The 23,603-nt window shown below is 41.8% G+C and overlaps 1 protein-coding gene across 1 annotated transcript in view; it reads left to right on the top strand.

Annotated features, from left to right (window-relative positions):
• The window catches only part of LOC109025714 (anaphase-promoting complex subunit 1), a 68,995-nt gene that overhangs the window by 11,179 nt on the left and 34,213 nt on the right, over positions 1-23,603 (top strand). Inside the window, 6 exon segments of the mRNA XM_055378218.2 lie at positions 1,835-1,969; positions 4,866-5,006; positions 5,534-5,594; positions 8,788-8,975; positions 13,877-13,951; positions 17,515-17,783. Of these exon segments, the coding sequence (XP_055234193.2) occupies positions 1,835-1,969; positions 4,866-5,006; positions 5,534-5,594; positions 8,788-8,975; positions 13,877-13,951; positions 17,515-17,783 (869 nt within the window).

Here is a 23,603-nt window from a genome sequence, read left to right as displayed (position 1 = left end):
ACATAAAACCTATTCTTAGCTCACAGACTGTACAAAAATGGGATACAAGCCAGATTTGGTCATGGAACATGGTTTGCTGACCAAGGATCTAAATAGATGCAGAGAAATCATTTGATAAAATCAAATATCCGTAATTAAAAAAAATCCTCCGCATCTAGAAATAGAAGGGGACTTCCTCAAATAGACGAGGGACATTCAAAATTTTCACTGTGCCTCCTGATGAGGAGGAAGGGATGGCCATGACTTTTTTCATGGTGTTTGTAAAGAGTAGGGCAGATATAGTGAAAAGTTTCTGTCCTGGTTGGTCATTCTTTTCCCAACACTTTGGCTAGAAAGAGTAAGATTTTCTTAGGGCGTGTTTTGTCTGTGAACGTTGGCATGTCTGTGTTATAGGCACTTTGAAAGCCTGAGGCCTGGTTATGTAAGGAGTCAAAAAAACCAGAAACCTAGGGAATTCATCATTAGGTCATTCCTGGGTCTCAGGTTACTAGCCAGTTTGTCTTCTTTTCTTCACTTTTTCAGGATCTTCTGTTAGTTGCATTATAAATTTTATTCAGTTTTTTTTTCTTTTTGGTGATTAATGAGGGAATAGCATGGTATGTGCTTATTCCATCTTTTCGTAAATTAGGGGTTTGAGATAGCTTTTAAAAAATTATGCATAATTAGTTCTCACTGTTATTTTTGTTTTTTAAGCCTAAGGATTTTATTGGGGCAACTTCTGTTATTTTGTTAGCTGTTGAGTAGTGTGTTAACATGAATATGTACATTGTTAAGATCTCATTTTAGTTCTGAGCATCTCCTTTTTAGTTTTATCAAGTTTTCAGCCTGTACAGATGTGAATTTCTGTTTTTGCTAAGTACCCTACAGATAGCCAAAATAAGGAGCGGTTAGCACGGATTGTCAACTCATTCTTTTTTTTTTTTTTTTTGAGACAGAGTTTCATTCTTGTTCCCCGGGCTGGAGTGCAGTGGTGCGATCTCGGCTCACTGCAAGTTCTGCCTGCCGGGTTCACACCATTCTCCTGCCTCAGCCTCAGAGTAGCTGGGACTACAGGTGCCTGCCACCATGCCCGGCTAATATTGTTTTTTTTAATTTTTAGTAGAGATGGGGTTTCACTGTGTTAGGCAGGATGCTCTTGAACTCCTGACCTTGTGATCCGCCTGCCTCGGCCTCCCAAAGTGTTAGGATTACAGGCGTGAGCCACCGCGCCCGGCCGCTGTTCTTACTGTCTTTATGACCAATAAGGTAGAAGAGTACATGGTGTACAGATTTTTATATAATGTGTTGACTATGTTAACATTCCTCTCCTTGCCTTCCAAAAAAGTCTTCAGTAATGAAGAGAAGGAATCCAACCAAGAGAAATTATACCAAGGTATGAGAGGTCTAGGTGGGCAGATGGCTTCAGCCCAGAAGTTCAAGACCAGCCTGGATAACATGGTGAAACCCTGTCTCTACCAAAAAACACAAAATTAACCAGGCATAGTGGCATGTGCCTGTAGTTCCAGCTACTCAGGAGGCTGAAGTGGGAGGATCACTTGAGCCTGGTAGGTTGAGGCTGCAGTGAGCTGAGATCATGCCACTGTACTCCAGCCACAGGGAAAGAGTGAGATCTTATCTCAAAAAAAAAAAAAAAAGAAATTATACCAACATATTTGCAGTTGGATAGTGGAATTGGATAGATTATTGACATTTGAATTGTTTCTTTGCTGTGTTTGATGAGCATAAACTTAGAAATATCAAAAGAAATATATGTTCATATTCCTTAACATTTTATTTAAGGATGTGATGCATTGAAGGCAGTATTTTTTTTTCCACATGTTTTTATTGCTTAAAGGTGGGAAAGGTTTTTATTCCTGGACTGCCAGCTCCCTCTCTGACGATTTCCAACACACTGCCTCGGCCCAGTACTCCACTAGATGGCGTTAGTACTCCAAAGCCTCTTAGTAAACTCCTTGGATCATTGGACGAGGTAAGAAAAGGACTAGGTGCTGCCGAAAAGTTAACATTTTTAAAAGAAGTTTGGTTAAACATTAGTTCTTTCCATGGTTAACTTAATTTTAGTTTCTACTTGCAGAATAAATGTTTTCAAACAGAAGTGATTCAGTTAACATACACTGACCTCCCTTGTGATGTATGTGATACTTTTTGAAGGTGCTGGAGAGATGGAAATGATACATTCTTTTCCATCTAGGGATCTCACAATTGTGTGGAGTTGATGTACTGTCTGCATAAGAAATTAGAATTTAAGAAAGACTCATGACTCAGTAATGTGGAAAAGAGAGTACCATTGTTGATTGACTGATGGGAAGATAACATCCAATGGGAGGACATGGCAAAATCAAAGCCTCATCTCTGAGAGACATGTCAGTCTTCGTTTGGACCTTGGGGATGAGTAGGATATCTGTAGGTAGAAAGGAGCATTCAGGGCAAGGAGAAACCACACAGGCACAGGCAGGAAGGCCAGATAATGCGGAACATTTTTTAATGGATATTTGTATCTTCATCTCCTAGTCATAAGGACTCAATAAATCTGTAGAATAAATACTTATAAAAGTACAAGCAGTCTGTAGGGTGAGGCAGGATAGGGTTTGGATAACAATAATAACCTTTTTTGAGCATTTTCTATGTGCTAGGCATTGTTCTCAGTGCTTTATTAGTATTAATTATTTCCTTAGAACAGCTTTATTGAGAAGATAGTACTATGATTCTTTTTTTTACAAATGAGATAGAGGTTACAAATGAAATAAACCTACTAAGTGGTAGAACTGGGATTTACACTCTTACTAATGTGCTCTTAAAGGGAGAAAGGATGAAAAGGTGGTTTTCTTCTGAATGCAATTGACAGGGCATTACAGGATTTTGAGAAAGGAGTTACGAGGTTTTGGATCTGTGTTGTAAATAGGTGTATTTTGGGATTAAAGATAAGGAGACCAGTTAGCCTCCAAGTGAGGTTGTCTGTGTCAGTTTAAGAAGTATGAAGAGGGTCTGAGCTAGGGCAGTATATGTGTGGAAAGGAGGGATTAATATGAGAGGCCTTGAGAGGTGGAAATGAGTTTGTCAGCTGATTGGTTTTGTGCTGCTGGGCTGGGGAAAGGTGATGTGGAACGAGGCTCCGAATTCTCTGAACGACCTGGGAAGGTACCTGGATTTACCAAGGTAGGAAGCCTGGAGAAAAGTGGTTTGTATTTAAAGGACATGTGAGTGTGGATGTTTAGGGACGGTTCAAAGGGAAGGCTAGTGCTATGAGCTGTATTTGATAATGTCTATGTCTTCATTATATTTTTAAACATGTGCCACATTGAATTTTTTTTCCTTCAAACCAGCACATTTGCAGAACATTGAACGGGGGAACTGGAGAAGTGTCAGAGTGTTTTGTGTGATTTGGAAGAATTTCTTTTATAATGGAAAATGGTTTCCAACCTTTTTAGAATTCTATAAGCCTGGTAATAGTGCCTTTTTGATAGGTGTAAGGTCATGGAAATGATAGTCTAACACATTGGCTGATGGCTTTTCCACTTCTCTGGAAGATTTTGCTAGTAGACTTAGAGCCAGGACCAGTGGAGCTGAATTTTTCCTGGTGACTTCTAGAGTAGAATCTGGAATAGAATAAATACATCTTAGTCTTGATTGTCAGTGTTGACAAGATATTCACTTAGAGATATATAAATTGAATTAAAGGAATCAAAAAAGGATCAGTGGTCATGACTAGAGATTAAGATTGGAAGCATCTGCATGTAGATAGTAACTAAGACCATTTAAATTTTTTGTTTGCACATCTGCAGTTAAGCAAATAAATGCTGTTCCTGTATTTTTGAATAAATAATTGCTTATAGGGGAAATACCGCTAAATACTGGTCTCATTTGTTGGCTTTTTCATTACTGTCCTTTCTTCCTGGGCTCTTAGTTCCTCAGCTGCCTCAAATCACAGTTTAGTCTTTTTTTTTTTTTTTTTTTTGAGATGGAGTCTTGCCCTGTCATCTAGGCTGGAGTACACTGGGGCAATCTCACCATACTGCAACCTCCACCTCCTGGGTTCAAGCGATTCTCCTGCCTCAGCCTCCCAAATAGCTGGGACTACAGGCACCCACCACCACACCTGGCTAATTTTTGTATTTTTAGTAGAGATGGGGTTTCACCATGTTGGCCAGGCTGGTCTTGAACTCTTGACCTCAAGTGATCCGCCCACCTCAGCCTCCCAAAGTGCTGGGATTATAGGCATGAGCCACCGCGTGCCCCGGCTCACAGTTTAGTCTTTAGCCCTGTAAGGTTGCTAACAGTGCTGCTGGCTTCCCTCCCTCTTAGCTATGACTTTCCTTGCATATTGTCAGCCTTTCCATATGTTCCTCTTACCAGCAAAATTTGCAGATGGCCAGAGCAGAAAAAGCAAGGTTCTCCAAGAACGTTGGCCCCTTCCCTGCAGTTGCCTTCCCTCCTAGATCTTGGTCCCTCAAGTCCAGGTTGCTTCCACAGCTTTTCCACAGCCACCAATCAGATGTTTTCCTTTTACCTACCTTTTCTAGTTGTTTTCTGTGAGGACCTTGGTTTGCTGGTACTTCATTGTATCTGGAACAAAATGTTTTAAAGAGCCTGGGTCTTGCCATGTCATCCAGGCTGGAGGGCAGTGACTATTCACAGGCTCACTACAGCCTCAAATTCCTAGGCTTAAGTGATTCTCCTGTCTCAGTCTTCTGAGTAGCTGGGACTATACAGGTGTGCACCACCATGCTTGGCTTGGAGCAGAATGTTTTTGAAGCATTACATATTATTGTTTGTTAGACCATATGCAAAAAAGAAATAGTTAAATTTCCTTGTCCTTAATTTCTCAGAAAACAATTCATTTGTGTCGTATTTATGACTTTTTACAGGTTGTTCTGTTGTCCCCAGTTCCAGAACTGAGGGATTCTTCAAAACTTCATGATTCTCTCTATAATTAGGATTGTACTTTCCAACAGCTTGGAACTTACATTCATTCTATCAGAGATCCTGTCCATAACAGAGTCACCCTAGTAAGTATAAACATTTGGTAGCTTTCCAAGAAGTGGGCTGGCATTTCAAATTTGACAGAATACAGAATTTTGTCTGAAAAATGACAACAAACATTTCTCATGATTTAAAAAAATCTATTGTGTCATTTTTTTGGCACTATTTTACTTTTTACTATACAGTAATTCTGCTTGTTTTCTACAGTTTCTGTATTATTAAAAACTTAGTGAAAACAAAAGCTTGTTGAGTCAGTTGAATTGTATATTGATGTGATTTTTTGTTGTCTCATTAAAAGTAAATGTCCTTTTGATGATGGTGACTCACTGTATAAAGATTAGGCACTTTTTATTAAAACAAGCATTTTGGAAAACATTTTGCAAATAATTACATTTAAAGTTTCTGAAATTTGGAAGTGTTCATTTCTGTTTGAAAATTGTTTTTCATTTATTTTATTGCTTTGATGGGCAAAGTCTTGTACCAGCTATTTTTAAGACATTCAAAGACTTAGAATGCACAGATTTTATTTACTTTCTCATTTGTTTCCATCTAGGAACTGAGTAATGGCTCCATGGTTAGGATCACTATTCCTGAAATTGCCACCTCTGAGTTAGGTACAATTGAGAAGTTTCATTTATAAGACATGAAGTAATTGTGATTTACATTAATAATTGGGGTTTTAAACATTATTTTGCCATTTTTGAAGCCACTGGATCAAGTTCTTAGCTTTGTAGAGGAGCTTTAAAGAGCTAGGGAGTGCTTTGTGATGTCCACTCTATGTGTGCTCTAAGGCTGGAGTACAGGTGAAGGATGTGCCATTTCTGTTCTCTGAGGTTCTTCTGTTGGGGAATATTGTGCAGTATAATAATATATGGACATGCCTGCTGGGCATGGTGGCTCACACCTGTAATCCCAACATTTTGTGAGACTGAGGCAGGTGGATCGCTTGAGGTCGGTAGTTCGAGACCAGCCCGGCCAACATGGTGAAACCCTTTCTCTACTAAAAATACAAAAATCAGCGGGGTGTGGTGGTGCACTTCTGTAATCTCAGCTACTTGGGAGTCTGAGGTAGGAGAATCGCTTGAACCCAGAATGCGGAGGTTGCAGTGAGCCGAGATCGTGCCACTGCACTCCAGCCTAGGTGATAGAGTGAGACTCGGTCCCAAAAAAAAAAAAAAAAAAATATATATATATATATATTTATATGTATATATATGGACATGCCTCTTGCAAGAACATCTGGGAAAATGGAAGCCTAAGCGACTAAGATAATTCTTGGCATATTTAATGTTTTTTTCTGTAATGTATTAATGATGTTTTTAATTTTAAAATAAATAACTCAATTTTCAGATAAATTGTGAAAGTAACCTAATTGCCTTAATTGAATAAAACTTAATATTATTGTCAAAATACAATCAGAATTATCTTAATAAATATTGGATTCTGCTTGAATTATTCCTGGGATGCAATTTCAAAAATGCTAGAGGAGAATATTTCTGAATATACCATAGTAAACAAAATGTTAGAATTGAAGGGATTTGCCAACAAATGTAGGTTAAGAAAAGAATGCCTGTATGATATAAGGAAGTTCATGACATATCTTGGTTTCAAATCTAACTGCCAAAGCAGGACATTGGCAGATTGTAGACAATAATGACTTTTTCATTTTAGGAATTTTCACTGCTGGTAAATGGTATTCCAAGTTGATATAGAGATTCCTTGCCTTCTAAAAGGTATTTCATAATCACAAGGCCAGGTACCTAGAAGTATTATAAGCCTAAGCAAAATATATAAAAACAAATAATAATGGAAGAAATTAAATAAATAAAAACAAAAAATCTTACCCCTTTATAGCCAAACAGAAGCCCCATAGTTTATGCACATAAGTTTATGTACTTTACCTGCAAAGGGTTCTCACACACTCATGCAGCATTGGGTTTACACTTATTTTGGATTCAGCTATGACATACTTGGTTATTTGGTATTTTAATATTATTTGCTTCCAACCTGTGCTGTGTGAGTTTGCATATTGCAAACTGATGGGATAGAGGATATGTTGATGAGGGTGGGCCCAGTGGCATGACAGTGGAAAGGGAAAAAAGAATCCTGGAAGAGAGGATATGTGAGTACACAAACATTGCAGTTTGGGATTATTTACTACTAAAAGCAGATTTGGGTCTCTTCACAGTGGTAGCCCTGGCCACTCTGAGGGGATCATTGTATGACAGTGTAGTGCTATAATTGATGTGGAGCCACTGAGAATGGTATAAGGCCAGGTGTGGTGGGCTCGTGCTTGTAATCCCCTCCCTTTGGAAGGCTGAGGTGAGGGGATTGCTTGAGGCCAGGAGTTTGAGACCAGCTTGGACAACATAGTGAGACTCGGTCTCTACAGAAAGAAAAATAAAATTAGCCAGGCATGCTGGCATGCATCTGTAGTCCTTGCTACTTGGGAAGCTTGAGCTGGTGGACCACTTGAGCCCAGGAGCTGGAGGTGACAGTGAGCTATAATTGCACCACTGCACTCCAGCCTGGGGACAGAGGAAGACCCCGTTTCCGCTTACCAAAAAAAGAATGGTGTAAATTATGTGGTATTAACTCTTAACCCTTTTAAGGCAGAGAGCATGTGAAACATTTTAGAAACTGAACGACATCAGAAATAAAGTTATAAAGCTTTGGTTAATAGGCATGTTAAGTCATTTAGAACATCACGTAATGCTAGCTAAGCATTGCTATTCGTGGATGCATATATTGAATATTATATATTTACTGAAGTATGTAGGCAGTATTTTATATAAATGTATAAACATAGAAGTTGTATGTTTTTCATAGTGACTTTTTTTTTTTTTTGAGACAGTTTCGCTGTAGTCATCCAGGCTGGAGTGCAATGGCGTGATCTTGGCTCAGTGCAACCTCTGCCTCCCAGGTTCAGGCGATTCTCCTGCCTCAGCCTCCTGAGTAGCTGGGATTACAGGTGCCTGCCACAATGCCCAACTAATTTTTGTATTTTTAGTAGAAATGGGGTTTCACCATGTTGGTCAGGCTGGTTTTGAACTCCTGACCTCAGGTGATCCACCTGCCTTGACCTCGCAAAGTGCTTAGATTACAAGCGTGAGTCACCATGCCTGGCTCATAGTGACTTTTAATTTGTCACCCAAGCTAGAACATCTTTAAGAGTGAAGGGGAGCAGTTAGTAATTGCTGGGCAATGGATGTAAATCAGGACTGTCTCTGGCAAACTGGGCTATTTGGTTACTTTATTTCTGATGCAAAATTAATGATCAAAAAGCTGTCCTTGGCCGGGCACAGTGGCTCACACCTGTAATCCCAGTGCTTTGGGAGGCCAAGGCGGGTGGATCATGAGGTCAGGAGTTTGAGACCAGCCTGGCCAACATGGTGAAACATGGTCTCTACTAAAAATACAAAAATTAGCCTGGGGCAGTGGCAGATGCCTGTAATCCCAGCTACTTGGTGGCTGAGGCAGGAGAATCACTTGAACTCAGGAGGCAGAAGTTGCAGTGTGCCAAGACCGCGCCACAGCACTCCAACCTGGGCAACAGAGCGAGACACCCTCACAAAAAAAAAAAAAAGCTGTCTTCAGACCCCTTTCAAGCCCTGTTGAATTCAGTAGTTGGTTTTAGTTTCAGATGATGGGTTAGGTAATGTTTGCATCTCATTGGCTCGTTAATGACAGTTTTCTTTTCATAATAATTGGCCTTTACATAGTAGAAGTTAAAAAACTTCGTTATTGAAAGGGGAAAAGAAATGCATGCAGAGTAAGAATACTAAAATTAATCTTTGCTTTTAATAGTACAAACGTGTTTGCAAGCAATTAAGTTTATCCTGCCAAAAGAAATAGCAGTTCAGATGCTTGTCAAGTGGTACAATGTCCACAGTGCTCCAGGAGGACCCAGTTATCACTCAGAGTGGAATTTATTTGTGACTTGTCTCATGAACATGATGGGTTATAACACAGACCGCTTAGCATGGACTAGAAATGTAAGTAAATGCAATTGTTTTCTTTATGAGTTATTCTGTTAATGTAATGGTTGCATAATTGGTAATATAACATTGAGACTACATAATAGGCGTACCATATTCAAAATAATAGAATAATATTAAGGTTTATTGTATCTATATATTGTAAATCAAATCTCACTTAATATTTAATATTAACATTTTACTAGTGATTATAATTACTGAGCTTTAGGATGTTAAAGCATATATGACTATTTCTCATTTCACCTTTGTAAAATGACTGCAAGTTATGCTAGGATTAGTGATAGTCTTGGTTTTATTGATGAAGAAACTGGATCACAAAGAAATCACAGATCTGTGGTTTTTTAAAAACTATGACTAAACTGCATCTTCTGACTCCTTGTTTAACATTGTTTTCTGAAGACAGGATTGTCTTTTTACACACATATTGCTTGGGATGTGAAGAGGAAGGTTTGATTTGAGGGAGATGTAAAGTACTTTAGCCTGAGTATCTACTCTGTTAATGGTATAAAGCCTTACCTGTCACCCTCTTCCCCCAGTAACATCCTTACAGGCCCTTATTAGATTATTTACAAAGTCAGCAGAGTGGTGTCTTCTGTATTGGTGATCTTCTTCTAGCTTTGGAGATCACTCCCAGGACAACTTTGCCTGGGTCACTCTGAAAAAAAATCACTCTAGATTATAATTACCCCTTTTCCAGGTAGCTCAGCTGTACCATTCTATATGTTTTAGCCTTGCACACCAAATCCTTTTTTTTTTGAGACAGAATGTCGCTCTGTCGCCCAGGCTGGAGTGCAATGGCACAATCTCAGCTCACTACAGGCTCTGCCTCCTGGGTTCATGCCATTTTCCTGCCTCAGCCTCCCAAGTAGCCGGGACTACAGGCGCCCGCCACCATGCCCGGCTAATTTTTTGTATTTTTAGTAGAGACGGGGTTTCACCGTGTTAGCCAGGATGGTCTCGATCTCCTGACCTCGTGATCTGCCCGTCTCAGCCTCCCAAAGTGCTGGGATTACAGGTGTGAGCCACCGCGCCTGGCCAGCAAATCCATTTTTAAAACTTGTTTTTTGTCTTAATTATGAAAGGAAAATGTGGAAAATGGAGGAATTAAGAAAATAATTATACTACTCAGAGATAACCACTCTAAATATTTTTGATGTTACCTTCTATATAAAAATACCAATGAAAATTTCACGTATCATTAAAATTTTTTTCTAAAATATCTCCATCATTTCTTCATAGTGTAGTTTTATCATAATTAACCAATAGCTAATAATTGTGCCTTGTGAATCTGTTGTTTTCGTTATTGTAATTTATAAACATCCTTTTTCACGAATCTTTAACCACATCTCTAGTTACTTCCCAAGAATTGAATCTTAAAAGAGAAACTGTGAGGTCAAGTAATGTTTGGAAAGGGGTTCGCCGGTGACATCCTTACTAGCATCATTTAAAAGCGCCCATTTCACCACAGTGTTTATTTGTGGTGTGGTGAACCTTTGCCAGCTTCCTGAGAAATTTTATCTTATTTCTCTATAAGTAAATGGGAATGTTTTTTTCAAAATTTCATCAGTTATTTATAGTTCTTATTTTTTGATTCGTATTTCATGTCCTTTGTCTATGTTCCAGTCTCTTCTCAGTCCAGTGGCCAAAGTAATCCTGTTTGATAACGTCAGGTTGCGTTAGTCACGCCTCTGCGTAGAATCCCCCAGTGACTTCCCATGTCACTCAGAGTAAAGGCCATAGGCTTATAAGATGCCATGTGACCTAGCCCTTGCTCACCTTCCTGGTCTTATTTCTTAATGCTTTGCACGCATCATCCCAGCCACATTGGCCTCAGCTCTGTTCCCTGAGCACTGCCAGCATGTTTCTGCCTCTGAGTGTTTGCACTTGCCATTACATCTCTATGGAGAATGCTTTCCCTCCGACAAGACGTGCTTAGGTCTTTATTCAGATGTCACCTCAGTGCTGCCTGTCCTGCCTCTCTCTATAGAATTACACCTGCCTCCATACCTTTAGTGCCATTTACCTGTTTTTCTTTCTTCTCACTTAATTAAATATAATATACTATATGTTTTACTTATTTTGTTTTGTGTCCCTCCTCCCCCAACTGGAATGTAAATTCTAGGAAGGCAACGATTTTTGCTTAGTTTTGTTTACTACTCTCTCTCTCCAGGACCTGTGGTATTGCCTGACATAGAGGGATACTCAGTGAACATGTGTTGAGTGAATGCCGTTTTCCATCTGAGTGAGATACTGTTTTTAAGAGTTTGTGTCTATTTCAGCACATGAAGGAATTGCTGTCTGCAATTTCCTTGAGAAAAATCTTATGGGAAAATAGGGACAATTTTCTTTTCTTTTCTTTCCTTTTTTAAGACGGGTTTTCACTCTGTCGTCTAGGCTGGAATGCAGTGGCGCTATCCTGGCTCACTACAACCTCTGCCTCCTAAGTTGAAGCGATTCTTGTGCCTCAGCCTCCTGAGTAGCTGGGATTACAGGCACGCACCTCCACGCCTGGCTAATTTCTGTATTTTTGGTAGAGACAGGGTTTTGCCACGTGGGCTATGCTGGTTTCAAACTCCTGAGCTCAAGTGATCCTCCCACCTTGGCCTCCCAAAGTGCTAGGATTACAGGTGTGAACCACGGCCCCTGGCCTTCTTTTCTTATTTTAAACAATTGTATCCAAGTGACATTATCCCCAATTTTTCTGTTCTTTATTACATGTGAAAAGATTAAGCCGCATAGAAACTGGATTTCTACATTATGAAAAAGCACGTCAGCTTTCTGTAGTTTTGTGTATCATTGTCCTTGGAACTTGTTGATGAGTACAGATTGTTGTGTCCTAGTCTCTGGCAGAGAACCTATGCCCCCTCGCATTTCCATGTTTTGGGGAGGACTGAGCACCTACCCATTTTTTCCTTTGCAAAGAAGGACATGGCTCTTTGACTTACTTATTGCATGATAATTATAAAGGAAGGAATAAGGAAATCAATTCTTGAGGCCAAGTTGCTTTGCCATTTATTTATAGGGCTGCATGGTTAAACCCTTGTTACCTTTTGTCCTCATAGTCAAAGCTTAGGATGAAATGGTCCTCATTGGCAAATGGTTTTCATTTTGCTTTGTTCAGATTTATTCTGTTTGTTTTCACATATATAATGTGGTGGAGTACAGAATTTCTGCCAATGACTTGTTACACAATTTTTGGCAGTTCTTTGTGCTTTCTTTAATTTGCTGATGTGTTACATGAGTGCACTGGACAGTACATTGTAGGAACAGTTGCATTTGGGGTTAACTTTTTGTGGCTTTTGGGCTGCTCTTTTTTTCATTAGATAAATATTGAATCCCTGCTGTGGGCCAGGCATGATGCCAGGTTTCTCACATATACCCCAAACAAAACAGATTGTTCCTCTGGAATTGCCTGTTTTGAGGGAAACAAATAAATAATATTTGATACATGTGTTATGACAGATGAAGGGTAAGGGTCCATAGGAGCATATAACAGGGTTGGCTAACCTGAGACACATTGAAAGAGTGAAGATTAAACAGATCCATGTGTGGCACAAAGAGCCATTCTTATCAGGCAGTTTCTACTTTCTCATAACTCCAGGCCTTATGAATCTGATAATTATAGCAGGGACATTCTTTTTGACTGTGGGACTTTGTGTGTGTTACATTTTGGTTGAAGTTTTAGGTTAGATAGTTACTGTTATATTTGTTGCTTTGATTTCACTGTTACTACGAGGTTTTTTATAATATATATGAGTTGGGCTGTTTTTTATTTGAATGCTTCACGAGCAAATCTTCTCTCTCAATAACATTCGGTTTTAAAAATCACTTTATTGCTACCTATGTTTAGTTTTTATATAGAAATCAACTCTGTTTAGGTGAGTGAGTTGATAAATATGTAAGTTTTTCAGCATAGGAAAATAGCCATTGCCATCTATAGAGTTACAGTTTATTAGTTGATGGTCAATGCCCATGTGAAGTAGCTGGGGCAGCAAAGATTATGCCAGGGGAAATTGAAGAAGAGCAACTTGCAGAAAACTGCTTTGATGTAGTTGTACTAGTTAGAAGATAGGCTCACTATTGTAATAGAAAGGCCTCAAAAGATACAATGGCTCAAACACAATAAAAAATATCTGTCTTGCTTACATAACAGGGCTTAGCAGATAAACAGGCCACACAGTTATTCAGGAACCCAGGTTGATGGAGGATCTTTTGTCTTCGGTTCAAAGCTTGCCGTTGGTTGACTGCATTCCAGTCAGGTGGAAGGGGCAAAGAGCCTGGAGGAGCAGGGGTAGGACTGGACTGGTCCTGGAAGTGATGACAGTGACTTCCATTTATAATTGACTCTGTCAAAGGGTCACACCTAACTTCAAAGGAGGCAGACGTATGTATGTAGTCTGGCTGTGGGTTCAGGAGAAAGAGGAGAAAAAAGATTTTCCAGAGTAGCTACTTGTCTCTGCCATAGAATTGTTAGATAGTTTACTGTAGGTGGACTGTAAATAAATGTTTGCTTAGTTCTAACATTTGACTGATATTGGGTTGATCCTTTGAGACTTGGTATATTGTGGATATGCCTAAAGTTTCTTTTTCTACCAAAGATGTGTTGTAATCTATGTCATTACAGAAGTAGGAGAGGGAAGGAAACCACCATTAAAATTAGTACTTAGGAGCCCAGGCACTGTTCTAGATGTTTGCATATATTAATATGATTTCATTTCATCTTTACAGTAACCTAGAAGAAAGATATTTAAATAATGACTTTCCAGATCAAAAAATGAGTTTTGATGGCTTTTCTCAGTTTTCATAATTGGCAGAACTGATTTCTGAATCCTTTAAGTTGATCAGTTGACAGGAATGCATTTATGATTTTTATCTTTTCTTTTGGGGTTACTTTTCAGTTTGACTTTGAAGGATCACTTTTCCCTGTCATTGCGCCCAAAAAAGCAAGGCCTTCCGAGACTGGATCTGATGATGTAAGCATTATTATTTCTTGCTAATATAAATTAATTTATGGATATTCATACTATTCTTCCACTTCTGTGATATTCCTATCAATTCCTCTATCTTTCCAACACCTTTCACTTTATTTATTTTAATACTGAATAGCAATTATTTTGAAGAGTAGGATCTGTTACATTTTCTATGGTCTTTAATGATTATCTAAAAATTAATGTATGTATTACTGCATGATTTCAGTTTGGGTGTGTAGACATTTTATTATCAACTGATCACCTGAAATGACAGCATTTACCTTTTTTATGCAGTGTTTTTTAAATTAAGGTTCTCAATCGTATCAGGTTCCATGGTATATTCCTTTTTTTTTTTTTTTTTTGAGACGGAGTATCGCTCTTGTCGCCTGGGATGGAGTGCAGTGGCACGATCTGAGCTCACTGCAATCTCCGCCTCCCAGGTTCAAGCAGTTCTCCTGCCTCAGCCTCCTGAATAGCTGGGATTACAGGCGCCCGCCACCATGCCCGGCTAATTTTTGTAGTTTTGGTAGAGACAGGGTTTCACCATGTTGGCCAGGCTGGTCTCGAACTCCTGACCTCAAGTGACCTTCCTGACCTTGGCGTCCCAAAGTGCTGGGATTACAGGCATGAGCCACCGCACCTGGCCTCCATGGTATTATTCTTAAGTGGTCCAAATATGTTTTTTTAAATTGTGGTGTAATTTACAAAAATGAAATACATCTTGAGTTTACAGTTTGATCAGTTTTAATATATGCACACTCATGTAACCTACACTCCTATAAAGACACAGAATATTTTTATAACTCTGTAAAATTTCCTCTTGCAGTTTTTTTTTTTGAGACGGAGTCTCGCCTTATCGCCCAGGCTGGAGTGCAGTGGCACAATGTCGGCTCTCCACCTCCTGGGTTGAAGCTATTCTCCTGCCTCAACCTCCTAAATAGCTGGGATTATAGGCATGCGCCACCACGCCTGGCCAATTTTTGTATTTTTAGTAGAGATAGGGTTTCACCATGTTGGTCAGGCTGGTCTTGAACTCCTGACCTCGTGATCTGCCCACCTTGGCCTCCCAAAGTTCTGGGATTACAGGCATGAGCCACTGGGCCTGGCCCCTCTTGCTGTTTTTAATCAGCTTTATTCTCTTCTTCTAGCAATCACTGATCTGAATTCTGTCACCATATCTTAGTTATGCCTGTTCTGGAACTTGATGTAAATAAAATAATATAGTATGTAATCTTTGGTATAAGATTTATTCAGCATAGTGCTTTTGAGATTCATTCATATTGTTACTGATACCAGTAGTTTGTGCTTTTTTATTGCTGAGTAGTATGAATATACCATAGTTTGTTTATCCATCCTTCTTCTGCTGGTAGATATCTAGGCTATTTCCATTTTTTTTTTTAAGTCTTATGAATAAAGCAAGCTACTGCCAAAATTCACTGGCAAGTCTTTGTGGATATATATTTTCTTTTTTTTTTGGAGGGGACAGAGTCTTGCTGTGTCATCCAGGCTGGAGTGCAGTGGCACGATCTCGGCTCACTGCAACCTCTGACTCCTGAGTTCAGGCAGTTCTCATGCCTCAGCCTCCCCAGTAGCTAGAATTACAGGTATGCACCACCATGCCTGGCTAATTTTTGTATTTTTAGTAGAGACTGGATTTTGCCATGTTGGCCAGCCTGGTCTCAAATCCTGGCCTCAATAATCCGCCCATGTTGGCCTCCCAAAGTGCTGAGATTACAGGTGTGAGCCACCATGCCCGGCCCGTGGACATACATTTTCATTTCTTTTTTTTTCTTTTTTTTTTTTAAGAGACGGAGTGTCACTCTTTTGCCTACGCCGGACTGCAGTGATGCTATCGTGGTTGACTGTAATCTCGAACTCCTAGACTCAAGCCATCCTCCTACCTCAGCCTGCAAGTGGCTAGGACTACCGGTATGCTCCATCATGCCTGGCTAATTTTTAAATTTTTTTGGCAGAGGCAAGGTCTTACTATAATATGTTGCCCAGGCTGGTCTCAAACTCCTGGGCTCAAGATAGTCCTCCTGCCCCTATCTCCCAAAGTGCTGCGATTACAGGCATGAATTTTAATTTCTTTTAATTTAATTTAATTTCTTTTAAATTAAAATTCACATCTGTAATTTTAATTTCTTTTAATTTAATTTCTTTTAAATGAAAATTCATGCCTGTAATCACAGCACTTTGAGCGGTAGGGGCAGGAGGACTGCTTCAGCCCAGGAGACCAGCCTGGGCAACATATTATAGTAAGACCAGTTGTCTACCAAAAAAATTTGAAAATTAGCCAGGCATGATGGCGCATAACCTGTAGTCCTAGCTACTTGGAGGCTGAGGTAGCAGGATGTTAAACACTCTTTCATGTGCTCATTAGCTGCTTATGTATCTTTTTGTGAAGTTTCTGTTCAAATCTTTATCAACTTGTAAATTAGATTTTAAAAAATATATAAGCTGGTGAAGTTCTTACATGTTCTAGACATGAGTTCTTGACCATATTTTCCCTTAGAATGTGGCTTTAACAGTGTCTTTGATGAGCAGAATTTTTTATTTTAGTTATCCAATATATCAGTTTTTTATTTTATTTTATTTTATTTTTGAGATGGAGTCTCGCTCTGTTGCCCAGGCTGGAGTGCAGTGGCATGATCTCAGCTCACTGCAAGCTCTGCCTCCCAGGTTCATGCCATTCTCCTGCCTCAGCCTCCCCAATAGCTGGGACTAACAGGCACCCGCCACCACACCCGGCTAATTTTTTTGTATTTTTTTTTAGAAGAGATGGGGTTCTACCGTGTTAGCCAGGAAGGTCGTGATCTCCTGACCTTGTGATCCACCCGCCTCGGCCTCCCAAAATGCTGGGATTAGAGGCATGAGCCACTGCACCCGGACCAGTTTTTTCTTTTATGGTTAGTTCTTTCTGTATCTAGTCCAAGAATTTTTAATTTAGAATAACACACTGTGTTAAGCCTTATAAAAACACCAGTAAATTCCAAGATCTGGAAATAGCATAAACCACATTCTCTGAACCAAATGCAGTAAATCACAAGTAGAACCAAAATAGACCGAACATTTGGAAAATGTAGTCCAATCAGTCTGAATATAAAAATCAGTTGATTATTAGATTATATTACTAGCCCTGGCATCTCATACATGTGGAAAGATGAATACACCAGATGAATGCAGGTGGACCTTCCTTCTTACCAAAACACAGTTCAGTGTAGTGGCCACTAACTTGCCATCTACTTTTCCTATAAAACCTAGCCTGAGATAATCTTAAATTTTCTCTCTCAATCTCTACCTAAATAGTAGAATTCTTCTCCCAATGTCTTTCCTAAAAGGGCATGAAAAGATTTTTTTTAATGGTTTTTAAAGGTGGCTTGCCTTAACGTTTATAACTGGCTTGCTATGTTATAGTTACTTCATTCTTAGCATTATCTTTTTTTTAACATACTCTTAGATCAACTTAATGTGAAAATGAAACTTGAATTGTTTTAAGTGAATTAATTTTCTTATGATAAGGAGGTATTATTTTTAAAAATTAATATTCTTTTTATTCTTCTCAGGACTGGGAATATTTACTAAATTCAGACTACCACCAGAATGTTGAGTCTCATCTTTTGAACAGATCTTTATGTCTGAGTCCTTCAGAAGCTTCACAGATGAAGGATGAGGATTTTTCACAGAATCTCAGTCTGGATTCTTCTACACTTCTCTTTACTCACATACCTGCAATTTTTTTCGTTCTTCACCTTGTGTATGAGGAGCTTAAGTTGAATAATCTAATGGGAGAAGGAATTTGTTCACTTGTTGAACTTCTCGTTCAGTTGGCAAGGTAAATTTGTTTGTAGGTTAGAAACTGCCAGGAAGTCCTGAGATGACTGTCTTTTCCATGATATCATATAGGGACCTTGTAAATACGTTTCTGAAATCTACCTTCTCAGAAAACTAGGGCATCTCTGTAAACCACAGAGTTGTTTGAAGATACTGGTTTTCTAAGGGCCTGTGAGCCATGCAGGGATTTTTAGTCTTTGTCCTGAGATTAGTGGAAGGTCACGAAAAAATGGAGATGACCTGCTCAGATTTTCGTTTTGACAGGATGACCGACTGGCTATACTGCGGTGGGAGTTCTAGAATAACATCTGCTGTTTTGTAATATCCACATTCAAATAGTGCTTTATAGTTGACAAAATCATAGTTTACATATAAAGTCTCAAACAACGTAAGTTTCCTATTTTAGTGATGAGGAAACTTGCCTAAATTTGTTTCCTGGGATATGAGTGTTTGATAGTTGTAGACTCATTTTGCTATGCTATCCTTGTTGCAGTCTGAGGTTGTCCCTGTCTTTGAGGCACTCATAGTAGATCCACAATAAGATAGTTCTAATAATACGTTTCAACACCTTTGAAGAGCTTTGAAGCACCTTGTGTATGGCTCAGAATTCTAGGGTCATACTTGTGTGTTGTTTGACCTTTATGACCTTTGGTGATAAAGAAGTTGAATTTGAATTGAAATGTCAGCCTCTGAGTTAAGACATAGTACATTTTCTAATTTCTGTTGTCTTTTTTGAGATCTTGAAATTCAATCCTGAGACATGGCAGTTTTAATCAATGGTAAATATCTCTTAGGATGTCATTACTATCATGAAAATTATTTTGTAATTAAATAATTTCCAAACCATAATCATGGCTGTCTGAAATAAGTAATGTGTATGATGTTTTACATTTTATCAGGTTTTTTTTTTACATATTTTATCTTATTTACTCTTTATTTTTTTTTTTTTTTTTTTTTTTTTTTTTTTTAAATATATACAATTTTTATTTGTCAATTATGCCTCAATAAAACTGACAGGGGAAAATGATACAGAGGACAGGAATAGAGTCAGGAAAATAATGTGGGTGGGAAAGATGATTTTTTTTGACATAAATAAATTGAGCTTGTGGACATCCAAGTGGAAATACCTGTTAGGCAGTTAGGGATACCAAGCTGGAACCAATACAGAGGTAGAAAGGCTGGCACTAGTTGGTGAAATCATGCCTATATGGTCATGGTTGGAGCAGCTTAATTCTCCTAGGAATAGTTGGGAGGTAGAGAATGTCATTGTCTCTCTATATGAAACAGAAAGTGCATCGCAGTGCTGCAAGCTGATGGTCATCACTCCTCATTACTGCACCTTTTCTTTACCTCATCTGGAAGCTGTGAGCAGTTTTGTTTTGTTTTGTTTTGTTTTTTTGAGATGGAGTCTTGCTCTGACATCCAGGCTGGAATGCAGTAGCACCATCTCGGCCCACTGCAATCTCCACCTCCCGGGTTCAAGTCATTCTCCTGCCTCAGCCTCCCTGGTAGCTGGGATTACAGGTGTGCACCACCACACCCAGCTAATTTTTGTATTTTTAGTAGAGACGGGATTTCACCATGCTAGCCAGGCTGGTCTCGAACTCCTGACCTCGTGATCCGCCCACCTTGGTCTCCCAAGGTGCTGGGATTACACGCATGAGCCACCGCGCCCTGCTGAGCAGGTTTTTTAACTGTTACCAGTATTCAGCGATGGTTGTATTCTGTTGGAAGAATAAGTCAGCTATCAGAATTTGGGGTTTTCCTTTAGTGAAGAGAATGTGATCCCATTCTACCGCTCATAGTGCTTCACAGTCTACAAACTACTTTCGCAAGTGATCCCATGTTTTTTTCTTGTTATTATGCTAACCTTGTGAAGTAGGTAAGGACCAGTATAATTATCTCCATTTCACAGATGAAGGAGCTGAGGCACAGGGAGTTTGAAATTTGCTAAAGGACATAGGTAGTAAATTACAGAGCTCAGAGACAGATAATCTTGATTACAAGTTCAGTGCTCTTGTTCTACCTTGGGGCCTCGCTTTTCAGCAGTGTTCACCTCACAATATTTGTCCGTGGTTTACATAGATAAAGCTGTCTCTCCCTCAGTGTTACAATGACAAGTTTTCTGTGGATTTTGTGTCCAGCAAAACAGTAAGTTAGTCTTGTTGTATTTTTCTTCAATTTAAACTGGACATTGAGTTGTACATCTTTATTGTTTTAGTAGTACAAAATCACCTAAGCTTAGCTCTTAATATTCAAAGTAGAGAGGAAGATGGGAATCTGGAGCAAAGAAAGACACACTTGAGAAAAAGAAGACAAGGGAAAAATTCCTCTAATCACGGATCTATCTCCAAGCAGGCTACTCAGTCTCTGGGGCTGTAGAGAGATAGACCTAATACACACAGTTCTTCTATCCCATCCTGTCTTCTAGAGTGGTAGTACAGAGAGAGCCAGCAGGTTGGAGGTAGAAGATTTAAAAATAAAAAATTAAAAAAAAAAAAAGAGTCGGAGGTTTCTTTAACTTCCTGGCAGCATCTCCAAAGAGTGGTACCCTTCTGTGGTCCTGTGCTCAGTGGAAGCAGTCTCTGTCTTTAGACCTGGTTGGTTGACTTTCATGAGTTCACAGAACTGGAAGTGCCCAGCACACAATGCTGAAAAATTTTTATGAAGCTCTCAGCTGCCATAGTATAGCCCTTGATGGAAATGGGTTTTTGTTGGGTGTATGGAAAACCCATCAGTCTTACCATCCCAGCACTGCCAGTTCTTACTGTCTAACATATGTGAAGGAGAAGGAAAATGGTACTTCTCAAAACATAACTAAAAATCACAGGGGAAAATTAAGCACTGTGTTTAAAAGGCCATGAGATTTCATTTCCAGGGAAAAGGAATAATTCTGCCTTTTCTGTCTCCTGAGGCTTTTCTGTTTTCATAGTTTCTCCTAGTTTTATTACACATATTGTCCCTTCAGGGTTATCAGATAGTGCTTCTAAAACCTGACCTATCCTATGATCAGTGTCCTTCTTCAGTTTCCAGCAAACTGATTGTGGTTAAAACAGGTACACAGGGCAGATCACTGGGGTACAGGTTAGAGGGAACTGACCTTGGAGACTGCATTCTACGTTCTTTTGGCACTACTGGCCATAGTTCTGTACTTGTCCACTAAAAAGTAAACTCAAAGTTCAAGGCTTAAGTTATTTCTTCCCTGAGAGATGATGTTGATTGAAATACTAAGTGAATAAATGAGCAAATGGAAGGAAGATGTTAGCTGAAGCTGCAGTGAAGAGAAAGGTAGGATATGAGGCTGAACTTGGAAGGAGGAGAGTCTTCACTCAGTGGCCATTTGTATACTGGCCTTGCACTACACTATCAGGCCAACACCCTGAAGACCTATTCTGAACTTTCCACCTGCCTGCAAATGTTGACTATGGTCATTTCTGTTCACTACCTAATAAATGAGTAACAAGAATTCCTCTGCCCCATCTCACAATACCAACTAATGATGTTTACTAAAATAATAAAAATTTGGCCTAATAAAAGAGCCTCCACCAAAGCCACTTGGTGATCACTCTGCCACCCAAGTTTCTGCCCTGGCATTCTGACAATAGTGGGGATGGTAATACACTTAGTCAAAACATATATGGAGCCGGGCGCAGTGGCTCACGCCTGTAATCCCAGCACCTTGGGAGGCTGAGGTGGGTGGATCACTTGAGGTCAGGAGTTCGAGACCAGCCTGGCAAACATAGCGAAACCACGTCTCTACTAAAAATACAAAAAGCCAGGTGTGGTGGCGCATGCCTGCAATCCCAGCCACTCTGAGGCTAAGGCAGGAGAATTGCTTGAACCCGGGAGGCAGAGGCCGCAGTGAGCCAAGATCGTGCCACTGCAGACCAGGTGACAGGGCTAGACTCTATCTTTTTTTTTTTTTTTTTTTTTTTTATTATTTTTTATTGATCATTCTTGGGTGTTTCTCGCAGAGGGGGATTTGGCAGGGTTACAGGACAATAGTGGAGGGAAGGTCAGCAGATAAACAAGTGAACAAAGTTCTCTGGTTTTCCTAGGCAGAGGACCCTGTGGCCTTCTGCAGTGTTTGTGTCCCTGGGTACTTGAGATTAGGGAGTGGTGATGGCTCTTAAGGAGCATGCTGCCTTCAAGCATCTGTTTAACAAAGCACATCTTGCACCGCCCTTAATCCATTCAACCCTGAGTGGATACAGCACATGTTTCAGAGAGCACAGGGTTGGGGGTAGGGTCACAGATTAACAGGATCCCAAGGCAGAAGAATTTTTTCTTAGTACAGAACAAAATGAAAAGTCTCCCATGTCTACCTCTTTCTACACACACACGGCAACCATCCGATTTCTCAATCTTTTCCCCACCTTTCCCCCCTTTCCATTCCACAAAACCGCCATTGTCATCATGGCCCGTTCTCAATGAGCTGTTGGGTACACCTCCAAGACGGGGTGGTGGCCGGGCAGAGGAGCTCCTCACTTCCCAGTAGGGGCGGCCGGGCAGAGGTGCCCCTCACCTCCCGGACGGGGCGGCTGGCCGGGCAGTGGGCTGACCCCCCCCACCTCCCTCCTGGACGGGGCGGCTGGCCGGGCAGAGGGGCTCCTCACTTCCCAGTAGGGGCGGCCGGGCAGAGGCGCCCCTCACCTCCCGGATGGGGCAGCTGGCCAGGCGGGGGGCCGAACCCCCACCTCCCTCCCGGACAGGGCGGCAGGCTGGGCGGTGGGCTGACCCCCCCACCTCCCTCCCGGACGGGGCAGCTGGCCAGGCGGGGGGCTGACCCCCCACCTCCCTCCCGGACAGGGCGGCAGGCTGGGCGGTGGGCTGACCCCCCCACCTCCCTCCCGGACGGGGCGGCTAGCCGGGCTGAGGGGCTCCTCACTTCCCAGTAGGGGCGGCCGGGCAGAGGCGCCCCTCACCTCCCGGACGGGGCGGCTGGCTGGGCGGGGGGCTGACCCCCCAACCTCCCTCCCGGACGGGGCGGCTGGCCGGGCGGGGGGCTGACCCCCCCAACTCCCTCCCGGACGGAGCGGCTGGCCGGGCAGAGGGGCTCCTCACTTCCCAGTAGGGGCGGCCGGGCAGAGGCGCCCCTCACCTCCTGGATGGGGCGGCTGGCCAGGCAGGGGGCTAACCCCCCCACCTCCCTCCTGGATGGGGCGGCTGGCCGGGCGGGGGGCTGACCCCCCCCACCTCCCTCCCGGACGGGGCGGCTGGCCGGGCGGGGGGGCTCCTCACTTCCCAGTAGGGGCGGCCGGGCAGAGGTGCCCCTCACCTCCCGGAAGGGGCGGCTGGCCAGGCAGGGGGCTAACCCCCCCACCTCCCTCCTGGACGGGGCGGCTGGCCAGGTGGGGGGTTGACCCCCCCACCACCCTTCCGGACGGGGCGGCTGGCCGGGCGGGGGGCTGATCCCCCCACCTCCCTCCCGGACGAAGCGGCTGGCCGGGCAGAGGGGCTCCTCACTTCCCAGTAGGGGCGGCCGGGCAGAGGCGCCCCTCAGCTCTCGGACCGGGTGGCCGGCCAGGCGGGGGGCCGAACCCCCACCTCCCTCCCGGACAGGGCGGCAGGCTGGGCGGTGGGCTAACCCCCCCACCTCCCTCCCGGATGGGGCGGCTGGCCTGGCGGGGCTGACCCCCCCACCTCCCTCCCGGACGAGGTGGCTGCCGGGCGGAGATGCTCCTCACTTCCCAGACGGGGTGGCTGCTGGGCAGAGGGGCTCCTCACTTCTCGGGCGGGGCGGCTGCCGGGCGGAGGGGCTCCTCACTTCTCGGACGGGGCGGTTGCCAGGCAGAGGGTCTCCTCACTTCTCAGACGGGGC

This window comes from Gorilla gorilla, chromosome 12 (assembly GCF_029281585.2).
Source record: "Gorilla gorilla gorilla isolate KB3781 chromosome 12, NHGRI_mGorGor1-v2.1_pri, whole genome shotgun sequence".
Taxonomy (NCBI): Eukaryota; Metazoa; Chordata; class Mammalia; order Primates; family Hominidae; genus Gorilla; species Gorilla gorilla.
This window is presented reverse-complemented; position numbering and strand designations above follow the sequence as displayed.